General features: G+C 56.5%; 1 protein-coding gene across 2 annotated transcripts; it reads right to left on the reverse strand.

Annotated features, from left to right (window-relative positions):
* Window positions 1-9,849: 9,849 nt before the first annotated feature.
* On the reverse strand, window positions 9,850-18,881 carry LOC101939790 (probable transmembrane reductase CYB561D1). 2 transcript variants are annotated; one of them, XM_024111727.3, is made up of 3 exons: window positions 18,629-18,881; window positions 16,310-16,347; window positions 9,850-14,886 (listed from the first exon to the last, which is right to left on the reverse strand). In XM_024111727.3, the coding sequence occupies exons 1-3, from the start codon at window positions 18,750-18,752 to the stop codon at window positions 14,383-14,385; spliced, it is 666 nt and encodes a 221-aa protein (XP_023967495.1). In that variant the 5' UTR covers window positions 18,753-18,881; the 3' UTR covers window positions 9,850-14,382. The 2 variants fall into 2 exon arrangements, with proteins under 2 accessions (XP_023967495.1, XP_023967496.1); XM_024111728.3 differs by having other exon boundaries at window positions 14,382-14,811; window positions 18,629-18,879.
* Window positions 18,882-20,332: the final 1,451 nt, after the last annotated feature.

Here is a 20,332-nt window from a genome sequence, read left to right on the forward strand (position 1 = left end):
CGGGGCGGGGAGGGCGGCCGGAGCCCTGGGAGGAGGGTGGCGAGCCCCGGCGGGGGCTCCGCTCTCCCCCTGGCGGCCGGGGGGGGCGCTGGGGGGGGTGGGCGGCCAGAGCGCCGGGGGGAGGGCGGCGAGCCCGGCCGTGGCCCCGCTCTCCCCGGGGGCCGGAGCGCCCCGCCGCCCCCCTCCAGGTGCTGCCCCAAGCACAAGCTTGGTGGGCTGGTGCCTGGAGCCGGCCCTGCTGACCTTGGAGAAAGGCAGCGCATCAGCCACATCCACCTGAGTGCCCTGAGCTAGTCTTGCCCACCGCCGTGGTACACAGGCTTCCAGATTTAAAAATGAGCCCCCTGTCTGGCTGTGGCTCAGAGAGGAGTCCCAGGAATCTTCCAAATCATCCAGCCCATATGCAATCACATTTTTCACATCTCTAGCCTCTGACTTGGCTAGCCACGATTGCTCCTCACAGCTCTCAGGAAGGAGAGGGAAGTCGTATTATCCCTATTTAATAGACAGGAGCATTAAGGGACCTGGACATGAAATGGCCAATTTCTCACAGAGCGGCGGTGGAAAAGCCAGGAATAAAACCCAGTAGACCTCACTCCCAATCTCTTGGCCCCATTCTCCTTCCAGGGCTGGGAGTAGAACCCAGGGTTCCTAACCCCCAGTCCTTCTGCTCTAATCATTACACAACATCTGCTATCTGCCACTCCCTCCTGTGTTAAAGCAGAGCCTGTGCTATGAAAGCAGTTCTCCCTTGGGCAGCTCCACAGTTAGCATCCCTTTCACCAAGCCCCTGGAGTTAATACATTATCAGGCTTCTCCAGAGACCCTTCAAGCAAAGAGAGAGACGTTGCTGAGAGACGCATACTAGACACATTGGGCTCCTTCCTCCTGGCCCTGGCAGCCGAACACTATTATAGCCATTACAGCACCCAGGAGCCTGCGGGGGCACAAACAGAATGACAAAGGCCATGCCCCAAAGATGGAGCTCTCCAATGAGCAGCATTCCCATCCCATGGCTGCTGGAATCACTGTCTGTGCCCTGCCTGCTAATACAGTCAGCGCTAAAGCCAGGTAACAGTTCTACCTTTGGAGACCAACACTGGGTTTGCACCCCTCCTTGCACCCATTTCCAGGTCTGGTGCATTGCAGCTTGGTGGCATGGGAGCTGCAGGATCTGGGGCCCATAGGGCCAATGCTGCTCGGTGGCTTGGGTGCAGCACAGTGATACAGCTGCTCTGGAGGAGCACAGACCTCCCTTTCCTTGCTACTGCTCATGGGAAGGTTCTGAGACTCTCTCTCCAGAGTGCCAACCAAATCCTGGGCAGCAGCAGTGCTGATCTCGGGGCACCCTGGCGAGCTAAGGGCCCTGTGTGAGCTGCTCTGTGGAGTGGATGAATAGGTAGGCAGCATTGTATCCCTGCTGCAGAAATCCACTCAGCTCTGGCAGGTATTAGAAGGGCTTTGCGCCAGCCCCATATGAAGGGGATAATACCTTTTAGCAATGATATTAATGCCTAATTTATCCTCTCTGGGCAAGGGTTTTTATGTTGCTGCTGCTCCTGCAGGCCCGGTAGACTCTGCAGAGGTTCCCATTTCCCTTCCTCTTGGGAACTAAAAAGCATCTTCCCTCCCCCATGGCCTGTGGTCAGAAAGGGGCAATAGGTACTCTTCTGTGCCGGGTTTTAGGGGTGGATTCTTTTTCTCTCTGTCACAGTCATGATTGCTTCCGAAACAGCAGCTGGGGAGAGGGAGCAGCCCTGGCTAAGCAACCTGCCCTCCTGCAGGGCCTAGGGCTAAAATGAGCCACAGGCATGGGGCTTCCCCCTGCCAGAGGTGTCACAACGTCACTGCACCTGCAAAGTCTCTTGGGATGATGTTACCTGGGCCCCACAAATGACTTCGGAGCCAGGCACACAGGACTAGGATCGCTGCCCTCCCTACCCACCCAGCGCATGCGCACACAGACACACAGAGCCAGAAGGAGCCCAGTAGCTCAGTGCTCTCCCTTCTCCAGCATTTCAGGGGACCTCGCCATATCTGGCATCCTCTGGCTTTCAGATGGACCCAGACCACTGTGCTTTGCACGGGTTCTGCCTCAAATCGCAGCCTTCCCCACACCTGGGGCCTCAAGGTAGGCAACCCCGCCTCCCACTGATTTTGGCTGGATCTGGGAGTGCCCAGCACCACAGAGAGACAGGTCCCCTGGCTTGGGCCCCACGGCTTAGAAATGGTGGCCTGTGTATTCAGTGACCCTGCTGGGGTCAGGCACCCACGTGGGACAGGCGGGCCCGGGGCAGGTTAGCAGAAGGCAAGGCCAGAGGAAGGAATGCAGAGGAGTTGAAGCCTCTAGGCACACATCAGAAGAGGAGCTGTTCCAAGCTTAAGTGGGAGGTGGGAAACCAACTGCAGAGTGCAAGGGGGAGCAGGGGCAGAGAAGGGCATGCAGGGAGAAGCTGAAGGAGGCACCTGGGCAGGGGAGGATGCCACGGAGAGCCTAGGAGGCCAGGGTGAGGAGCTGGAGCTGACATGGAAGGAGGTACAGGTGAGGCCCAGGGCTGGTGATGTGATATGGTGGGAGTGGCAGGGCAGGACAGGCATGTGAAGGGAGAAGAGGAAGCTGCAGTAGTCCAAGCGGGAGGTGGCGAAGGCCTGGAGAAGGCTTTGGCAGTATGGGTGGGGTGGATTTGGGAGCCCAGATACAGTGGGGAAGGAGCCAAGCGAGAGGATGCCTGTGACAGTGCAGGGGCAGGCTAGTAGGGTTGCAGCCCAAATGCCTGGCATGAGATGCTGACCTGTTGTAGCAGGCACCCACCCATGAGGCAGGACCAAGACATGGCAGAGACAGCCGGAGGCTGGGGGAAGATGTGCATGCACACAGAATTATTCTGGTTAGCAGGCTGTCAAAGCCAGCCTGTCCTGCCTGCAAAGCTGACTCCTACAGAGTTGGATTGTGCCCTTGCCATCTCGTCCACTTTGCCCCCCAGCACAGAAGTGGCTCAAGGCGCTGCCATGGCAGCAAGGAGCCCTCACTGCACTGAATTTGAGCCCAGAAGAAGTTACATCGCTCAGGACCTGTGCTGAATGCACCTTCCCCCCAATGCTTCTCTGGCCTAATCGTGCACCCGGCAGAGCTGCCCCAAACAGGATGTGGTTTGCCTCAGAATCATGATTAACTACACGGCAGCGCATCACCCCCAAAGCCTCCCGTTCACAAGGCACCTCCGGCTGGAGGTCTGAGCCTGCTCGGGGCAGCGATGGGATGCTGAGTGGATCAGCACCAGGCAAGATACCCCACCCCACATGGGGATTACTAGAGACCCTGGCCCCACGTTAATGAACTGCAGACGTGTGGCTGCCAAGCTGCGCCTGCCCTACGGCAGAGTGAGGCCTAAGGGAAGGCCTGTTCCATGGCTCCTCAACCTCACCCCTCCCATCCATCCTCTGCCTTGTGCTCTGAACACTAGTGCAGCAGGTGTGCAAACAGCTTGAGCTCCCTGCAGCACCAAACCTTAACCCCCATGCAGCCTCTGCTCACATGAGCTCTGGAATACAGCAACCCCACCCCCAAAGGTCCTCCAGCATCAGGGGCTGCAGAATTTCCCCCGGTGACGATATAACGCGAAGAGAAGCCAGGCCACCTCGATGGCACCGCAGCCGCTAGCACAGGCTCCTCTCGCTACTGCTTCCCCTACGGAAGCTACCACATTTCTCCTGTCCAAAGATCCCCTCCACACACTCTAATCGTCTGGCTGGACCTGCAAGCTGGTGTCTGGCTCTGTGCTGGAGCTCCTGGGGCAGTTCTGTTCTCAGAATATCCAGACGCCCTCCCAAGCTGAGAAGCAGACACCAGCTGCTGCAGCCTGAGAGAGAAAGGGATGTAGGGGGACAGCGGGGAGGGAGAACCCTGGGAGTTTCCTCTGTTAGGAATTCCCCTCCCAGCACTCCATGCCACTCTCCCCTTTGGTGACCAAGTCCCTGGCCTATTGTCTTGTTTCCTAGGAAACTTGTCTGGAGCTTCCCCCCCCAACCTACTTCTGCTCCTGCTCTGCCTGTACATCAACCAGCCACTGCTCCCAGCCTGAAGTGCGCAGCACGCCAGAGCTGTCACAGACATAACATCATCTGGCAGCAACACCACCTTCATTCTTGCTGGGGTTTCAAACGCTCCTCCTGGATGGGAAACTTGAAAGGATGCTGTCAGCTAGGTGCAGGTGCCACGCTTAGATGTGGGGTGTGGGGGAGGGAGATAAATAGAAAAGAGAACGGTTTGCAAAACCCAACACAGAGACATCTGTGCACCAGCTCGCTCTAGGGGAGAAACCGATGTAAACATCCCCCCTCACCCCCCGGGGATGAGCACCCAGCAAGAATGTGGAGGTGAAACTGATCAGCCCAGATTCAGCATCTGCGCTGAGTGATCAAAGCTGATTCATAGATTCCAAGGCCAGAAGCAACCGTTGGGATCATCTAGTCTGACCCGCTGTGTTACACAGGGCAGAGAACTGCCCCAGAATCATTCCTAGAGCAGAGCTTGAGAAAAACATCCTGTCTTGATTTACAAATGGTCAGTAATGGAGCATCCACCATGACCCTTGGTCAGTTGTTCCAATGGTTAATCACCCTCCCTGTTAAAAATTTACACCTATCCCCACTCTGAATTTCTCTAGCTTTAACTTCCAACCATTGGATCCTGCCATACCTTTCTCTGCTGGACTGAAGAAGCCTTTTTAAAATATTTGTTACCTTCTCTTTGTTAAGCTAAATAGATTGTGCTCCTGGAGTCTATCACTCTAAGGCAGGTTTTCTAATCCTTTCATCATTCCCATGGCTCTTCTCTGACCCCACTCTTCTTGAATTCGGGACACCAGACCTGGACACGGGATTCCAGCAGCAGTCACACCAGTGCCAAATACAGAGGTAAAATAACCTCTTTATTCTCCCAAAATAATCTCTCCTCCCCTACTAAAAATTCCCCCATTTTTACATCCCACAATCACATTAACCCTTTTGGCCACAGTGTCATGTTCAGCTGATTATCAACCATGACCCCCAAATCTTTTTCAGTGTCACCGTTTCCCAGGATCGAGCCCCCCATCCTGTAAGTGTGGCCTATGTTCTTTGTGCCCAGGTGGAGACACTTACATTTAGCCATATTAAAACACATTGTTAGGTTGTTCCCAAGCGATCCAGGTTGCTCTGTCACAGTGCCCTGTCCACTTCATTATTTACAACGCCCCCAATCTTTGTCATCTGCAAACTTTACCAGTGGTGGTTTTATGTTTTCTTCCAGGTACTGATAAAAATGTTGACTAGTGAAGGGCCAAGAACCGATCCCTGTGGGACCCCACTGGAAACATGGAATGTGGTGGGCTGAATGAGGGGCCTTACAGTCCTAGCCTTTGCTTCTTGCAGCCATGGGGCTGGGAGGGCAAAAGTGCCTTCCTGGTTCCAGGGTAGTCTGGGGACTGATATGGGTCATGGCAGGGGCACCATCGCCCTGGGTCATGGCATAATTTAGGGCAGCCTGGGGGTCCTCTCTATTTTATGTAAACCATGCCAGACTGCTCAGAATCCTGACAGATCCAGCTGTGCACTCTCTCTCCCACATCACATGCACCTGCCTGGGTCCATCTGTATGGAGGCACCTCCACGTACACTTTCCCTCACACTCCAACATATATACACCACTCACAAAGCTCTGCACATATACACTCGTGCACCACCACCCCTGCACATATGCACCTATGCCACACACATAGGTACCCCTGCACAGAGACCCCTGGGCACACACACGTGCACTGGTCCATATTTCTGCTACCAGGTTCCTAATAAAACTGGCTCCCTGGCCAAAGAAGGGAACTCGCCCCAGCCCACCCTGGGGAAAAGGCTGCTCCTGACCTCATTCCCTTTCACTCCCGCACCCCAGGCTCCCCCAAACACTCCAATTACAGAATGATGTGGGACTGCGAGCAGAGTCTTTGTGGCTGCCATGGGAGGCAGCAGTGCCCAGGGCTGCTCCAGCTGCTGCGTGTCCAGACGCTGGCTGGGAGGCAGGTAACCTCAGGGCAAGACAGACACCCGAGATGGCAGCTGGACCCCAGCAAGGCTCTGCCTGGGAGAGATGGGGACAGGCATGCTAGATGATGTTCCAACAGCCAGGCTGAGAAACAGCGCGAGGCTGGATCATGGGCTGAGCCTGCGACGTACAACCCCCAAAACCCCTCAGTGCAGGGGAGACTGACTAAAAGGCCTGGTGTACTCTGGAGGAGTCCGGAGCACTAGAGGGCACTTGGCAGGGCAGCTAGCAGTGGAGGCGGGGCCAGCTGACATGTTCCAGGAAAAGTGCAAACAGGGCCATTTCACAGCACTGGGTGAAGATCAGATGGGGTATAAAAGGACACGGGTCTGGCTGTTAAGGCACTAGATGGGTTGGGCTGGGTCCACACCCTGGGTGATCTTGGGCAAGTCACTGAATCCCAGGGCTCCAACTCCTGCTTGTATGGTGTATCCCTTTCTCTCCCCTTCCGTCTGCTCTGTTTAGTGCCTCCATTCCTCCTCTTCCTATGCATTTGTAACGGATCTAGCACAAGGTGGCCCTGTTCCCGGTCGGGACCACGAGACACAGCTGTAACACCCATTGCAATGGGTCAAACAGAGGAGCTTCCATCACTGCCTCGCAGCCCCCAAGATCACCTCTCTGGAGGCTGCATGAAGAAGGGGGAGTTGAAACAAGCATGTTACCCTCTGCATAAGCAGTCACCAGAGAGGGCTTAACTCAGTGGCACAGCAACAGCGTGAAGGGGGGCATCCCCTCTCTGGACTCCAGGGAGACTCCGTGGGGCTGGGCAGAGGCTGGAGGGCAATGGGCTCCTTACAATGGAACAGCAGAGGGATTCCACCACCAGAGGCCTGGGCCCAGAACTCCAGTCGCAAGGAGCATGGGATCAGAGGCGCTGTTTTGAGTAGGAGTGCGGTCGGTGCTCCTGTATGCTCTATGCAGGGGATGAAAACGACTCGGAGCCTTCTAACAACAGGAGCAAATCCCAGCGCCCCGCAGGAGATGAGCCAGGCCATGTCTCGGGCTGCTGAGTGAAAGAGGGGGCCAGAGATCAAACGCTGCGTGGTCCCGAGGGGCAGCACTTTCCCTGAGAGCTGAAAAGAGCAGGCCAAGCAGCGCTGTTCACTTGCCTGATAGGCCCTGCCAAGCTCCATTGTCTGCATGTCTGTCAAAGCTGGCGTTTGGGGCCAAACCTCAGTCTGCTGGGCTCAGCGGCCAAACGGCAGGCACACTGTGGGAGGGGGGGAGGGGCAAAGGGGGGCACCACCCCATGCTGCCCGGCCGGGGGAACTGCCAGCACTAACACCCAGGACTCTGCAGGACTGACTTTGACAATTTAACTATGAGAGGAGGGGAAGGAGGCGAGAGAGACCCTGGGAATAACAAAGCTTCCCCATCCCACAGGGGTCTGCAAGGGTCAATATAGTAATGATTGTTACTACTCAGACATTACAGTACCATGGCCCAGATCAGTCCCATAGATCAATTGATCCCAATGTGCTGGGGGCAGGGAGAGAGGCTGAGTTGCACCCCAGGGAGGGATGTTTTCTCAGGAGTGATCCAGGACCAGTGCTTGGGCAATGCATTCCAGGCCTAAAGCAGACATACCGGCCAGTGAAGCATTACTAGCCTTGGCTTGTTGCAAGATACGGGACTTCACAATCATACCATCTTGTCCTTCCCCACTATCTCCGGGGGTATGTCGACCTTTGTATCTGTTACCAATCCCTGGGTCTAGTGGGGGGGAATCTGGCACTGGCCTAAGGTCAAACATAGCTAGTCCCAGCATGGCACAATTTTCATCCCCCAACAACCAGAGCAGCCACAAAAGCAAGGCCCTGGGAAACCAGATTGGACAGTACTGGAGGGTCGACAGTTGGAGAGAGGGGACATGGGTCCCTCAGCTAATCCTCATCTTCCCTCCTTGGCTGGCTGGATGCTGCCGTTAGGGTGACCTCTGGCTGACTTTGTTTTATGAATTATTTAATCACTTCCCCACCCCACCCCCAACATCTGTAAGGCCAACTTCCAAGCTCCTGATGGGCCCGGCCCCATGACAGCGACACAGGCAGAGCCCTTGGGTGCCAGCCCTGAGCGTCAGGAGCGGGAGCTGGTGCTCTCGGGTGGGGGAGAAAGGGGCCCATGGTCTGGGGGAAGGAGAGGCGAGCTTGGCAGAACTGCAGCCCTCGGTTTCCCTCCAGCTATCTTAGCGGAGCTGCCGCCGCGCAGGAATACATCAGCTTTCGCCCACCCTGTTCCAGACCCAGCAGCCGCTCCCGGCAACTGGAGCAGGAGGCTTCAGGGGCGAGACTGACGAGCTTGCAATGGCCGAGCCGCGAAATACCCAGGCGAGCTCTGGCAGCTCTCCCTCCAGGAAGCCTTTGCAAACAGCTCCCCCGTGTGGGCAAACATCACACCAAGCTCCCCGGCCCTGGTCCGTGCGGCTGACAGCGACGCCGCACTTCCTCGGGGCAGCTGGGCCTCTATCCCAGGCGCGTGCAGGCCGGGCCGCCTTCGGAACCCCCAGCTCACCAGCACGGATCACTGGCCGGCGAAGTGCCGGAGGCACAGGGCTTTGCTGTGGCGTAAGGACGAGACTGTGATAATGTGTCAAGCCCCTGTGATGCAAGGACGGAGGGGCCAGGGTAGTGCAGAGCCTGACATTTAAGAGATCCCAGGTTCAATTCCCTGCCCTGCTGCAGACGGCCAGGGCAAACTTGGGCAAGTCTCTTAGGTCCCTATCTGTGCAAAAGCACAAAGAAACGATGGGAGTAACAGGACTGCCCACCTCACAGGGAGTTGTGCAGTGTGAGGTGCTCACACTCCAGCAATAGGGACCATGTAAGTACTAGAAACAGCCCATCTGGTCACCATGTTGTCTTAGCCATCCCCTGGGACCCACTAGCTTTCCCCCTCTTCACGGGCGGGGCAGAAGCTGATTTTCCTCTTCTCCCTGCCATCCTGGTGCCCATCAGAGGGGGCATGAGCAGACGCCTCCACACGGCCATTCTAGATCCTCAGTGCCGCCCGCTGGGCCTTCTCTTCCCTTCCATCTCAGGCCCGGCCCAGTCGTTTGAGCAGCAGGATTGAAATCAGGAGATCTGGGTTAGCTGTAGGATCTTGGGCAAGTGTTGTTCCCTTTCTGTATCTCAATTTGCCCTGCTGTAAAATGGCAATAAAAATAACCCGGGGGGGGGGGGGGGGGATGAGAATTAAGTGATTAGTGGCTGTGACGTGCTTGAGAGCCTCTGATGCCAGGTGCCATACAAGGTGCAGTGCTGCTCACTCTTCACTCAGACCCACTGGCTCTGCAGCAGCTGCATGGTGCCTGGGCACTCCTGCCCTGGAGAAATGAATGAGGCCAGATCACTTCCTGCCAACACTCTGCCTGTCTCGAGCCCACCCCCACTGGTGTTCAGGTCGCCCAGGGCTTAGGCAGTTCAGTTAGCCCCCACCAGCCTTGCGAGTCAGGGAAGTGTTCCTCACATTTTACAGATGGGAAACTCTGGCACACAGGGGTGACGTGTTTGCCCATGGTCACATGTGTCAACAGCAGAATGGGGAAAGGAGCCAGATCTGACTTTTAGGCCTTGGCTTCAGCTTCAGACACTATCTTGTCTCATCCTACATGTCCCATCCCAGATAACACACACAAATGGCTGAGCTTCAAGCTCACAGCACCACGAGCCCTCAGTGCCTCACAGGCACAGTCATGGCACTCCAGTACCACCCTGCCAGCAATGCCACATGCCATCTGCATACACCACAAACAGAGCACACATTGGGCATGGTTGGGATTGACTGAGGTTTCATTGTTACACACAAGAATTACATTCCATGACTGGGCCCCAATTACTGCAGGGCTGCATTTTCAACACACAACACAGGCTAAGAGCGCACACAAACGCACCAGCCATATAGATGCCAAACACTTCTTACCCATTACAATGCTATTTGAAATGCAGAGGACAGACAACGACAGCAATAGAAGGGTGAAGAGCCCTCTGCCACAGCATGATCTAAAGTAACCTGGAGACTGAGATAATGGAAAATGAACCATTTGTGCCCTAGTTTACCTTGACCCTCTTCCACTGGAGTTATTGTGTTTCAAACAGAATCCAAATCCTGCTCTGTCTCTCCCTCCCACCCCATGCTGCTGACGAACTTCTCTGTGTGCCTTTTAGACACGTCTAATTAGATGGACTATTTTCTCTTACCCATCCCCAGTGTCACCCCCTCCCCCCGAAGCTGGCAATCACAAGGGCAGAATGCTGGCTTGCTCAGCAAGCTGGAATCAAAGTTTGAACAGCAAAACCCAGCAGGTGTGGGATGTGATCAGAGAGGCCCAGAGAGCCTTTGCTCCATCTGCACCCCTCCCAATCCGTCTGCCCTAGCAACCTTCAGTCCAACGCAGCCGCTCGTCTGTCTGCTCTCCCTCAGGCTACAGTGCTTCTGGTTTATTTCCACTCCTGCTAAGATCTATAACAAGATGTGCCATAATGAGGTCTATGGAGTCAGATACTGTGATGCTTGCTGCATGCCAGCATGGTGTGCCAGACAATGGGCTACTGTACAAACCCCAACCGTACCTGGCCCATCTCTGCGAACAGCAGCTGCTGATGGAAACTGTTTGGCAGAGAACAAGGTCCTGGACTGCAGCTCTCCTAAGAAGTTCTCTCTGAGAAAGCAGCAGCTTTATACAGGTTTCCATCCCAACACAAAGCAGGGACAGTTCGGTATTTGTATAGTGCCCAGAGGCCCTCCCCGAGGTCAGCGCCCCATTGTGCGAGGTGCTACAGACATGTAGGGCACAATCCTGGTGCGTGGCCCTGCACTAAAGAAAAGCCCAGTCCAGATTCTGACTGGTTTGGTCGGCAATGCTGCAGGGAGACAGCCGGGTCGGGTTCTCCAGCTCCCATGCAGTGGCAAGTTCCTTCCACTGGCTCTCAGCTGGAGTGCAGCTGTACATACACATTTCGCGTCCCCAGCACCCAAAGCCTGAGTTCACGGGGTGGGGTGGGCATGGCTGTCCCATGTCACACCGGGAAGCACCCAGCATGTGGAAGGCTCCATATAACCAGAAAGGAACGTGGCTGTCAGCATTCAGGATTGAATCATAGAACATCAGGGTTGGAAGGGACCTCAGGAGGTCATCTAGTCCAACCCTCTGCTCAAAGCAGGACCAACCCCAACAAAATCATCCCAGCCAGGGCATTGTCAAGCCTCACGTTAAAAACCTCTACGGAAGGAGATTCCACCACTTCCCTAGGTAACCCATTCCAGTGCTTCACCACCCTCCTAGTGAAAAAGTTTTTCCTAATATCCAACCTAAACCTCCCCCACTACAACTTGAGACCATTACTCCTTGTTCTGTCATCTGGTACCACTGAGAACAGTCTAGATCCATCCTCTTTGGAACCCCCTTTCAGGTAGTTGAAAGCAGCTATCAAATTCCCCCTCATTCTTCTCTTCTGCAGACTAAATAACCCCAGTTCCCTCAGCCTCTCCTTATAAGTCATGTGTTCCAGCCCCCTAATCATTTTTGTTGCCCTCCGCTGGACTCTTTCCAATTTTTTCACATCCTTCTTGTAGTGTGGGGCCCAAAAGTGGACACGGTACTCCAGATGAGGCTTCAATGTTGAATTGTACTTCATTAGTTCCCTGAGATGGAAGACATTCCCACCGCCAAGCGGCAGGCAAAGCCAATGCCTTTAGCCCACAGGGCAGGGACTTGGCCCGGCTTTTTGGACCCATGACACAACAGAGAGAGGGGATTCAGTTGGGTTAAACAAGCCAGAACCGCTCAGAAAGCAGCTAAAAGGAGGAATGTTCTGAGCTTGGGAAGTGCAAGGATTGCTCCTGCCAGCTTCGCAGGGTTAATCCAGAGTGACACTGCAGGTGGAGTTTCAGAAAGAGTGAGTCAGTCCTTGGGGAGGGGAAGGATAGCTGGCAACCAAACCCTGAGTGCACAAAAGAATCTGCACGCTCTTTCATTTTCCAGTCGAGTGGGACTGAGCAGAAGACGGCACAAGGGTTTCAGCAGCATGTTCACAGCAAGAGCCATCAAAGGGTATCACAGCCCTTCCATGGGTCTCCACCCCGCTAGCACATCTGCCTTGCCCCTGCTGCCACCCCCACCCATGCAGTGACAGTCTGCTCACTGCATGTGTCCCCACACTAGCATAGTAGCTGATCCTCAGGAAGGATAGCAGCCTAGCAGATCTACTCTTTAGCCAGGGCTGCGGTGCTGAGGGTCCCAGGTGAAAACCCCACTGGTGACGCATACAGGGAGGTGTGGGGGGCATGACATTGGACATTCTGTTGGTGCAGTGCCAGCTAGTTAGCACCTCAGGCTCCTGTTCTCTGCTGTGGTCCTTCATCCCCTCCACAACTGCCCCACCCCAACAACTATTCACGAAAGAAGGGGTTAAATGTGTGATTTAACCAAGCACTCCGTCCAAACAGGGGCCTCTCCCCAGAGCTGTGCAGGTTCCTTGGATGCCGGTGAGACAGCAGCGGAGGAAAGGGAAGAGGGTGAACAGGCAGCACCCCCAAAAGGAAAATGCAATGCAAGCCAGTGGGACACTTTCCCTGAGATACTGGAGACAGTCGCCAGCCGCAAGTCCTGCCATTGAAATGGTTAAACATGGGAACAGTGTGAGTCAATCAGCTCCCACCCCAAACATGGTCCTAGGAGCTTTGCTGCTGACTAAGGCTACGTCTACACTATGGGGACTATAGCAACACAGCTCCATCACCGCAGCAATGCCAGCACACACCCGCAGTGTCAATGCAACCTACAGACGGAAGGGGCTTTTCCATTGGCATAGGAACACCACCTACCCCAGTGATGGTAGCTAGCCTGATGAAAAACTGCTTCTGTCACCCCAGCTGTGTCAACACCGGGGGTGCGGTCAGCACAGCCATGGCGCTCGCAAGCTCTGGAATTATGCTGACCTAAATTTTCAGTGGAGCCCAGGTCCAAAGACCAAGTCATTGCGAGTTACGAAGCCCCCACAGCTAGTAAACCTACCCCTGGGCTACACCTGCAAAGCCATCCCCAGCCCTCGAAAACCCCAGGGATACTGCAAACTTGGTTCTTTCCCATTATAACCCACTGAGCTAACCCATGGCCTCTGCCCCAAAGCGACACGCAGATACAGACCTGCCACTGCAGCAGGGGACAATCAAGAGCAGAAGTCAAGTGCTGCAACTGGCCTTTGAAACAGCCGCTTCTCTGAGGGGGCTTCACAGGACATGGAGGGTGCCAAGCAACCACCTCCCCAGGATCCCCCCACCCCATCCTTGGCTAAAGTTAACTCAGTGTTTGTCAAAGAGACCATGCAGAGCCAAGACCTTTGCTTACCCACTGGATGGGTACAGCCTGGGCAGCAATAGTGCAAGTTTCCACACCCGATGCCACCTGTCTATGGCGCTATCCTCACCATAGGATCTAGGTGCTTACCCGCATGCCTCAGGCATAGCTAGACCACCAACTCATTTCACACAGGCCCATTTCACACCCCACATTGGCGAGAATCCAGGCAAAAGGCCCCATATCCTTCCAACTGCTCCCTCAGCCTGCTGGGCCCTTGGGGGGGCCCAACTACCACAAAATCCAACCCTCCTGCCTAGGAAAAGCCTGGGGCTCTGTGAGGGCCTGCATGGGACAGGGCTGGGGGGCATCGCAGGGGGAGAGGGCAATGGGAAGCCCAGAGTAACATTAGGAACAATAATTAATCCAGTTTGAAGAGAACCTGGGACCTATTGCACCCAGGAGCTCTTCTGCCTCATTTACAATCCCAGCAGCCCCAGGGGTTGAACGACAAGCAGAGATGGCCAGTGGAGTTCTGCCTGCAAAGATGGGCCAGGGCTTTGAACCCAAAAGCAAAGGAACTCATCCAGGGGCAGGACCAGCTGAGCTGCAGTGCTAAGGGGCAGGGACTCCAGTGTGAGCCAGGAGCTTGAAATCAAGCCCTGGGTACAAAACCTGAACAAAAAGACATTAAGTGTCTATCTTAGCTGTGATCCACCAGCTCAGGACCTACGCCCACAGGGCAGCTCTGCTAAAAACACAAGGGGAAATGCTCATTAGTACAGGGAGTGAAGGGACTAGCCACAATGCACCCGTGCACTGTGGAACGAAGGCAGAAGGGCAGGCAGGAGCTCAGACCCGGGGGGGGTGGGATGGGAGAGGGGGGATGGGCAGGCCGGAATTCAGACCCGGGGGGGGGGGGCGGTCGGGAGGAGAAGAGAGGGGGATGGGCAGGTGGGAGCTCAGACCTGGGGTGGGAAGAGGCACAAGGAGAAGGGGAGGCCGGAGTTCAGACACGCACCCTTTTCTTCGGTAGGTGAACGCCCGTGGTCTGGTTCATGATCACCAGGGTAGGGTAGAAGGGCAGTGCCAGGCAGAAATACCAAGCTACCCCTTTGATCTGTGCTTGGAACCAGTCAGAGCAAATCCCGAGGACTACAGTGAAGGTGGCCAGCAGACACACAACCAGGCCACATGTGACATGGTACAGCCTCAGCCGTGCCACAGAGGAGATCCTCAGCAGCTGGGGGAAGCGCAGGCTAAGCCCGCACAGAGCCTGCCCGCAGGTGGCAGCCAGAGTCAGGACTCCCAGGAGGCTATGCCAGGAAACCAAGTGCGGGAGCTCGCTCCGATTCTTGCTGGAGATGATGAAGGCCAGGCCCAGCGTGGCAGCCACAACCACTAGCGTCTGCGCGGTCCAGTGCAGCCACACTTTCACCTGGCGGGAGCAAAGGCAGAACGGCGAGTTCTCAGGCGAGAAGAGCAGGATGGCTTCGGGTAGGCAGAGGCAGAACTGGGGACACAGGAGACCATTAGCAACACAAGGCCCGGCTGCCCCCCACCCTGCCCAGCAGGAACACTGGCCAAGGACCCTGAGTGGGACAGCACGTTAGCCCAGAGACAGAAGAGCACAAGGGGCCTTTAGGGGTAGAAGGAAAAGTTCACACTTCCAGCCATGAGCCACTACCGTGGGTAGAGCCATGAGATCGCCACCACCAGTGACGAGAGGGCTCAGCGTACATAAGGGGGGACTGGGAAACTTGGCCTTGTCCCTGTGAGTTAGTTCAATCCTAGCAAATCATGCACACTCCTGCTCCCATCATCAGCGTCAGGGCTTTGCAGGGCAGGTCGACGCTGCCGCAGCGTTAGCATGTCACATGCGGACGCTACACCCACCTCCAGCCTCTTTCCAGGGGTTGTTTTGAATCTAAAAAGCCCCCTATTGCATGTTCCTGGGGACTTTCGAGACCTTCCTCCCACTCCAGTGGAGCTCAGGTGGGATACGCTCCTGCAGCCCCCATGTTTCTATTCTGCGGGGTGGGGGGAGATAAAGGTCAGAAGCAGGGCATTCCAGGCTCGAATACGTGTCCCACTTTTTATTATTATTTTTAAACCTTCAGGGAATGTTGCAGGATCCAGCTATTCCCTAAGGCCTGTCATGGGAAGAGGGTTTTCTCGGGGGTTAGAATTTGCCTTTTCATTGTTTTCATTTAGCTATGCTTTTAAACTAGTGTAAATGTGTTTGGAAAATTGTAACTGGTGGCCAGTTTAATCAATCAAAATAAATAATTCTCATCTATTTCATATATAGTGGAAACCATCTTTAACTCCTGGCAGTGTAAGAGGGTCTTGCCTCCCACTGTACATTCAGAATTCCCAGATACACTTCTCTTACTGATGTTCACAAGCTTCCCACTCTGCTCCAGACGAGATCCCTTCACCCCTGAACCCTCGCTCTCAGCCATTGGCACAGCAGCTTTCACTCCAAACTGACACTGAACCACATCTGGAAGCAGCCATTTGCGCAGGGCTAAGAACTACTGTTTGGGGGCATTTTGCCAATCAGGAGAGCACCTACTTTAAAGATGTGGGGAATAAATTCATTGTTGACACCAGATCAGATGCTCTAGAGTCTGCGCTTCTCTCCAACCACCACATCCACCGACTGAAACACTGGAAACCAGACCTCGGGAGTGAATGGGAGCCAGCTAGGACACGCAAGTACGCAGGAAGATAGCACTTGCTGCAATGGATCATGGGCTGAATCCGACAAGGACAAATGAGTGCATGCTGCTAAGGGTGGCTCCATCTGCACGAGTGGGACCCCGGGGGAGGGAAGCCAGAGCTACCTGCTAACGTCTCCAAAAGCAAACCAAAGCAGCTATAAACCCGGGGACATTTCTAGTAGATAAACAGAAAAAAAAAAATAAACTTACCGCTATAGACATAAAGACAGGGTGCCAAGAAAACAGACCTGGGAAGGAAAGAGTCAACACTTCGGGTTGGGGCAACACTTAGCACTAAACAGGAAATGATGCTTCATTCACCCATTCTGTACCGGAGCACTTCTTATCACCATTACATTTCCTCTCCCCTGGCTGTGGAGCCTGATGGGGACAATCAAGCATGGAGGGTGCACTGAACTATCTGGTGCTCTGGTCTGAATCCTGTTTTCCTGATGGATTTGGGAAGGCTTGTGGAATACAGCATTTCAGTCCCTTTCTCCCCACCCCCACCCCCACCCTTGGCAATGTTTATTTCTATCCTTGGAGATAATATCCCTTCTCAGAATTAATCAGTGGTTCTTCAAAACTACTGCGTGTTCAAACTGAGCGGAAGCCAAGGTGAGTGCAGCCTTTTAAACAATGTTACATTGACCAGAGTCTTTGCACTGCAGCTTTTCCCAGATACATCCCATTTCACACTCAACTTCTCCTGCCCTCCCCACCCCCCCACATGGACCCAGGGCCGGCTCTGGCTTTTTTGCCGCCCTAGGCGCGGCAGGGGAGGGCGCCGAGCAATCCCCGACCGGCCGGAGCGCCGGGGGGAGGGCGGCGAGCCTGCCGCGGCTCTGCTCTCCCCGGCGGCCAGAGCGCCGGGAGGAGGGCAGAGAGCCCCCGGCGGCCAGAGCGCCGGGAGGAGGGCGGAGAGCTCCCGGCGGCCAGAGCGCCGGGAGGAGGGCGGCGAGCCTGCCGCGGCTCTGCTCTCTCCGGCAGCCAGAGCGCCGGGAGGAGGGCGGAGAGCCCCCGGCGGCCAGAGCGCCGGGAGGAGGGCGGAGAGCCCAACCGGGGCTCTCCGCTCTCCCCGGCGGCCAGAGCGCCGGGAGCAGGGCGGGGAGCCCGACCGGGGCTCTCCGCTCTCCCCGGCGGCCAGAGCGCCGAGAGCAGGGCGGAGAGTCCCCGGCGGCCAGAGCGCCGGGAGGAGGGCGGAGAGCCCGACCGGGGCTGTCCACTCTCCCCGGCGGCCAGAGCGCCGGGAGCAGGGCGGGGAGCCCGACCGGGGCTGTCCACTCTCCCCGGCGGCCAGAGCGCCGGGAGCAGGGCGGGGAGCCCGACTGGGGCTCTCCACTCTCCCCGGCGGCCAGAGCGCCGGGAGCAGGGCGGGGAGCCTGACCGGGGCTCTCCACTCTCCCCGGCGGCCAGAGCGCCGGGAGCAGGGCGGGGAGCCCCCGGCGGCCGGAGCGCCGCGGGGAGGGCGGCGAGCCCAGTCGCGGCCCCGCTTTCAGGCAGGAGCGCCCCGCCGCGCCGCCCCCCTCCAGGCGCCGCCCCAAGCACATGCTTGGTGGGCTAGTGCCTGGAGCCGGCCCTGCATGGACCTTTTCTAACAGCAGAGAGTTGACCCAAACACAGGGAATGCTGAAACTGACATGCTGGGAAACTTCATAGATGCTGAAAAACTAAGTGGTCCATAATTGCACACTTCCTCCTTCTCCTCCCACTCTCCGCTAGGTCCCTCCGCACTTTAAAAGCCAGTGTCACCCATCTTCGTGAAGAGGAGCGACTGACAACACAGTGGAGAGCAAGAAATAAAACTGCTGGCTCCTGCTCTCCAGCCCCTGGCTCCCTCTCCCAGGGGTGAGAGGAGACATGCACATGGGTAATGCTGGGACAGGAAGGGCTCTGGCCAGTCCCAGGAAGGACGACACCCCATTTCAGAGACCCAGGACAGGGAGGATGTTCTCCACAGTGGAAGAGGGGTCCGGAAGGGGGTTGGGAACTGACTCAGTGCAGACCCCAATGCCCCAACACGGGGGCACTGTACTATAGGGAGCAGGGTGGAGGCTTGGGAGAGGGTGCTCAGTTGCTCTGTAGCCCACTTACCAGTAATTACTAAGAGGGAACCCCTGACTCTGGCCCTGTGTTCCCCGCCCTCAGCCTGCTGCATCCCTAAAGCCCCATCACTTCCTCTCCCACCGCACCTCCTCTGGCCCCTGCACCCTCCATCGCCCCCCATCCAGCTTCACCCCAACACTCACCTGGGCCCACCCAGCCTCCCGCCTAGTTCATGCCTCCCCTCCCCTGGCTCCACACTCCATCCCTGCCCCTCCACAAACCCCCATCAACCCCCTCCCCAGACCAGCCTCCCCTACCCCAGCCCCCCACCCCAGTCCCTACCCCCCTTAACCCTTTCCCCAGCCAGCCCCTCCACTGACCTCCTCAAGTCCCTGCCCCCCTCAAGTCCCTCCCCAAACCATGCCTCCCCTACCCCAGCCTCCGCCCCTTAACCCTTCTCCCCTCAGCCCCCACCCCACTTACTGGTGCCGGGTCGGGAGAGCAGCAGCAGGAAGAGGGTGAGGCCCAGCGCCACCAGGTGCGCCAGGAGGCCGGTGCCACGCCGCAGCCAGCGGGAGACGCGGGACTCAGGGGGCCCGGCCTGCATGGCAGGACCGGGGGCAGCCCCCGCCCCAACGACACCGGCCTGCGAGGGGTGGGGAGGGGCCGAGGGCGTGAGACGGGGCCGGAGGGGAGAGGGAGGGGTGGAGCTAGAAGGGGGGGAGGGAGGAGTGGATGGGAGAGGGCGGGGCTAAAGGGGGCAGAGGGAAGAGGGAGGGGCCAGAGGGGCGGAGCTAGAGGGATCCAGGGGGGCTGGAGGGAGGATCTGGAGGACTGAAATCCTACCGGTGGAGCCACTCTTTCTCCCAAGAGCCTTGACCCTAGACCACCTCCCTTTGGGTTCATGGGGCGCAGCCCATCTTCTAGGAGGGCAGTCAGCCTGGAGGCCAAAGCCGCATCGCCCCTTTGGGCTGGCATCGCTCTGGGGCCGGTTCCCTGCTGTGCCAGCTGGCAGCCAACATAGGCCAGGACCCCAAAGGGGGCAGCTCCTTGGGTGTTTAAGACCCACGCCCACACCCCAGCAGTATGAATTCAGCCTTCCCACACAGGGACATCACCCAGGGCTCCTGGGCTGCCCCGTGTCCTGTGGGCACACTCTGCTGCCCTATGGCTAGCAGAATGAGGCTGGGGAAACTCCACAAAGAGGGATCTGGTCACAGACACTTGGAGGAATGGATGTTGAGGGCTTTTTCTAAACCACTGCCCTGCCTGCCCATTCTTGGGCAAGGATCAACTGACTGCTTCCTGCAAGCCTGCTCCAGACAGGCCTTTCCTCACTCCCGCAGCAGAAGGGCTGCTGTTCTCATGTGGGTGTCTGCTCCAAGCTGATTTTTGTGGGGGATGAGGGAGGATTTCAGCCAAAACAGTTCAGCTGCTTCTGAGATGAAGGCTAGTGAAAAATACCTTGTTTTTCCCACATTAAAAAATTCTGAGCCTCTTTTTGGAAAGCTCTAGCACCTCCCTGCTTTGGGACAGGGACTTGAAGTTTGACAGGGTGTTAGAAATGTGCCTTTTGCCATCCCTGGAGAAATCTGCCCATATTTGGCCAAGTTATGAGCATCTGAAAAATTGCGGTTTGCATATGCTCAGCTGAGACTTGGATTTTTGCAGCTCAGTTCTCCAAAGATTCTGGCTGCACTGGGTCCACTCCAGGCTGGGCCTCACAAGCACTTTCCCTGCACGTGCAGTTCTGGGTTGCTGTGGGTGATGCCAAGCAGCCAAGGCCCAGCCAGGGTGCCCGAACTGAGAGCCAGGAGCCAGTCTCCTGTGCTCTCAGTGACCCCCCTGGCTGGGTCCAGGCAGCTTGGAGGAGGAAGCTGCCTGATATGAACGCAGAGGGAACGAGAGCGAGAACTGTGAGCTGGGGCTGGGGAGAGCAGATTGAGGCTATGTCTACGCTGCACACCAGCGTCGGCAGCGTCTAGGGGACGTGTAGCGACACACTACAGTGAAAAGCAGGCTGCGTCCACACTGCAGTGTGTAGCTAAACATGTCAGTGAAAGGCTGGCAGGGCAGGCAGTGGGGGAAGGCTCCAGTAGCTGGGAGACAGCAGGACACGACATGGCTAAAAACAGCAGGACAGACTGGGAGGCGCGGCTTGGGCCAAACAGAGACGTGTATTACTGT

This window comes from Chrysemys picta, chromosome 4 (assembly GCF_011386835.1).
Source record: "Chrysemys picta bellii isolate R12L10 chromosome 4, ASM1138683v2, whole genome shotgun sequence".
NCBI lineage: Eukaryota > Metazoa > Chordata > Testudines > Emydidae > Chrysemys > Chrysemys picta.

Coding starts and splice junctions, on each gene's coding strand:
- LOC101939790 (XM_024111727.3), bottom strand. CDS start 18,752: ATGCAGGCCGGGCCCCCTGAGTCCCGCGTCTCCCGCTGGCTGCGGCGT. Junction 16,348..18,628: donor GCTCTCCCGACCCGGCACCA/GTAAGTGGGGTG, acceptor TTTCCTTCCCAG/GTCTGTTTTCTTGGCACCCT. Junction 14,887..16,309: donor CTGTCTTTATGTCTATAGCG/GTAAGTTTATTT, acceptor CTGTGTCCCCAG/TTCTGCCTCTGCCTACCCGA.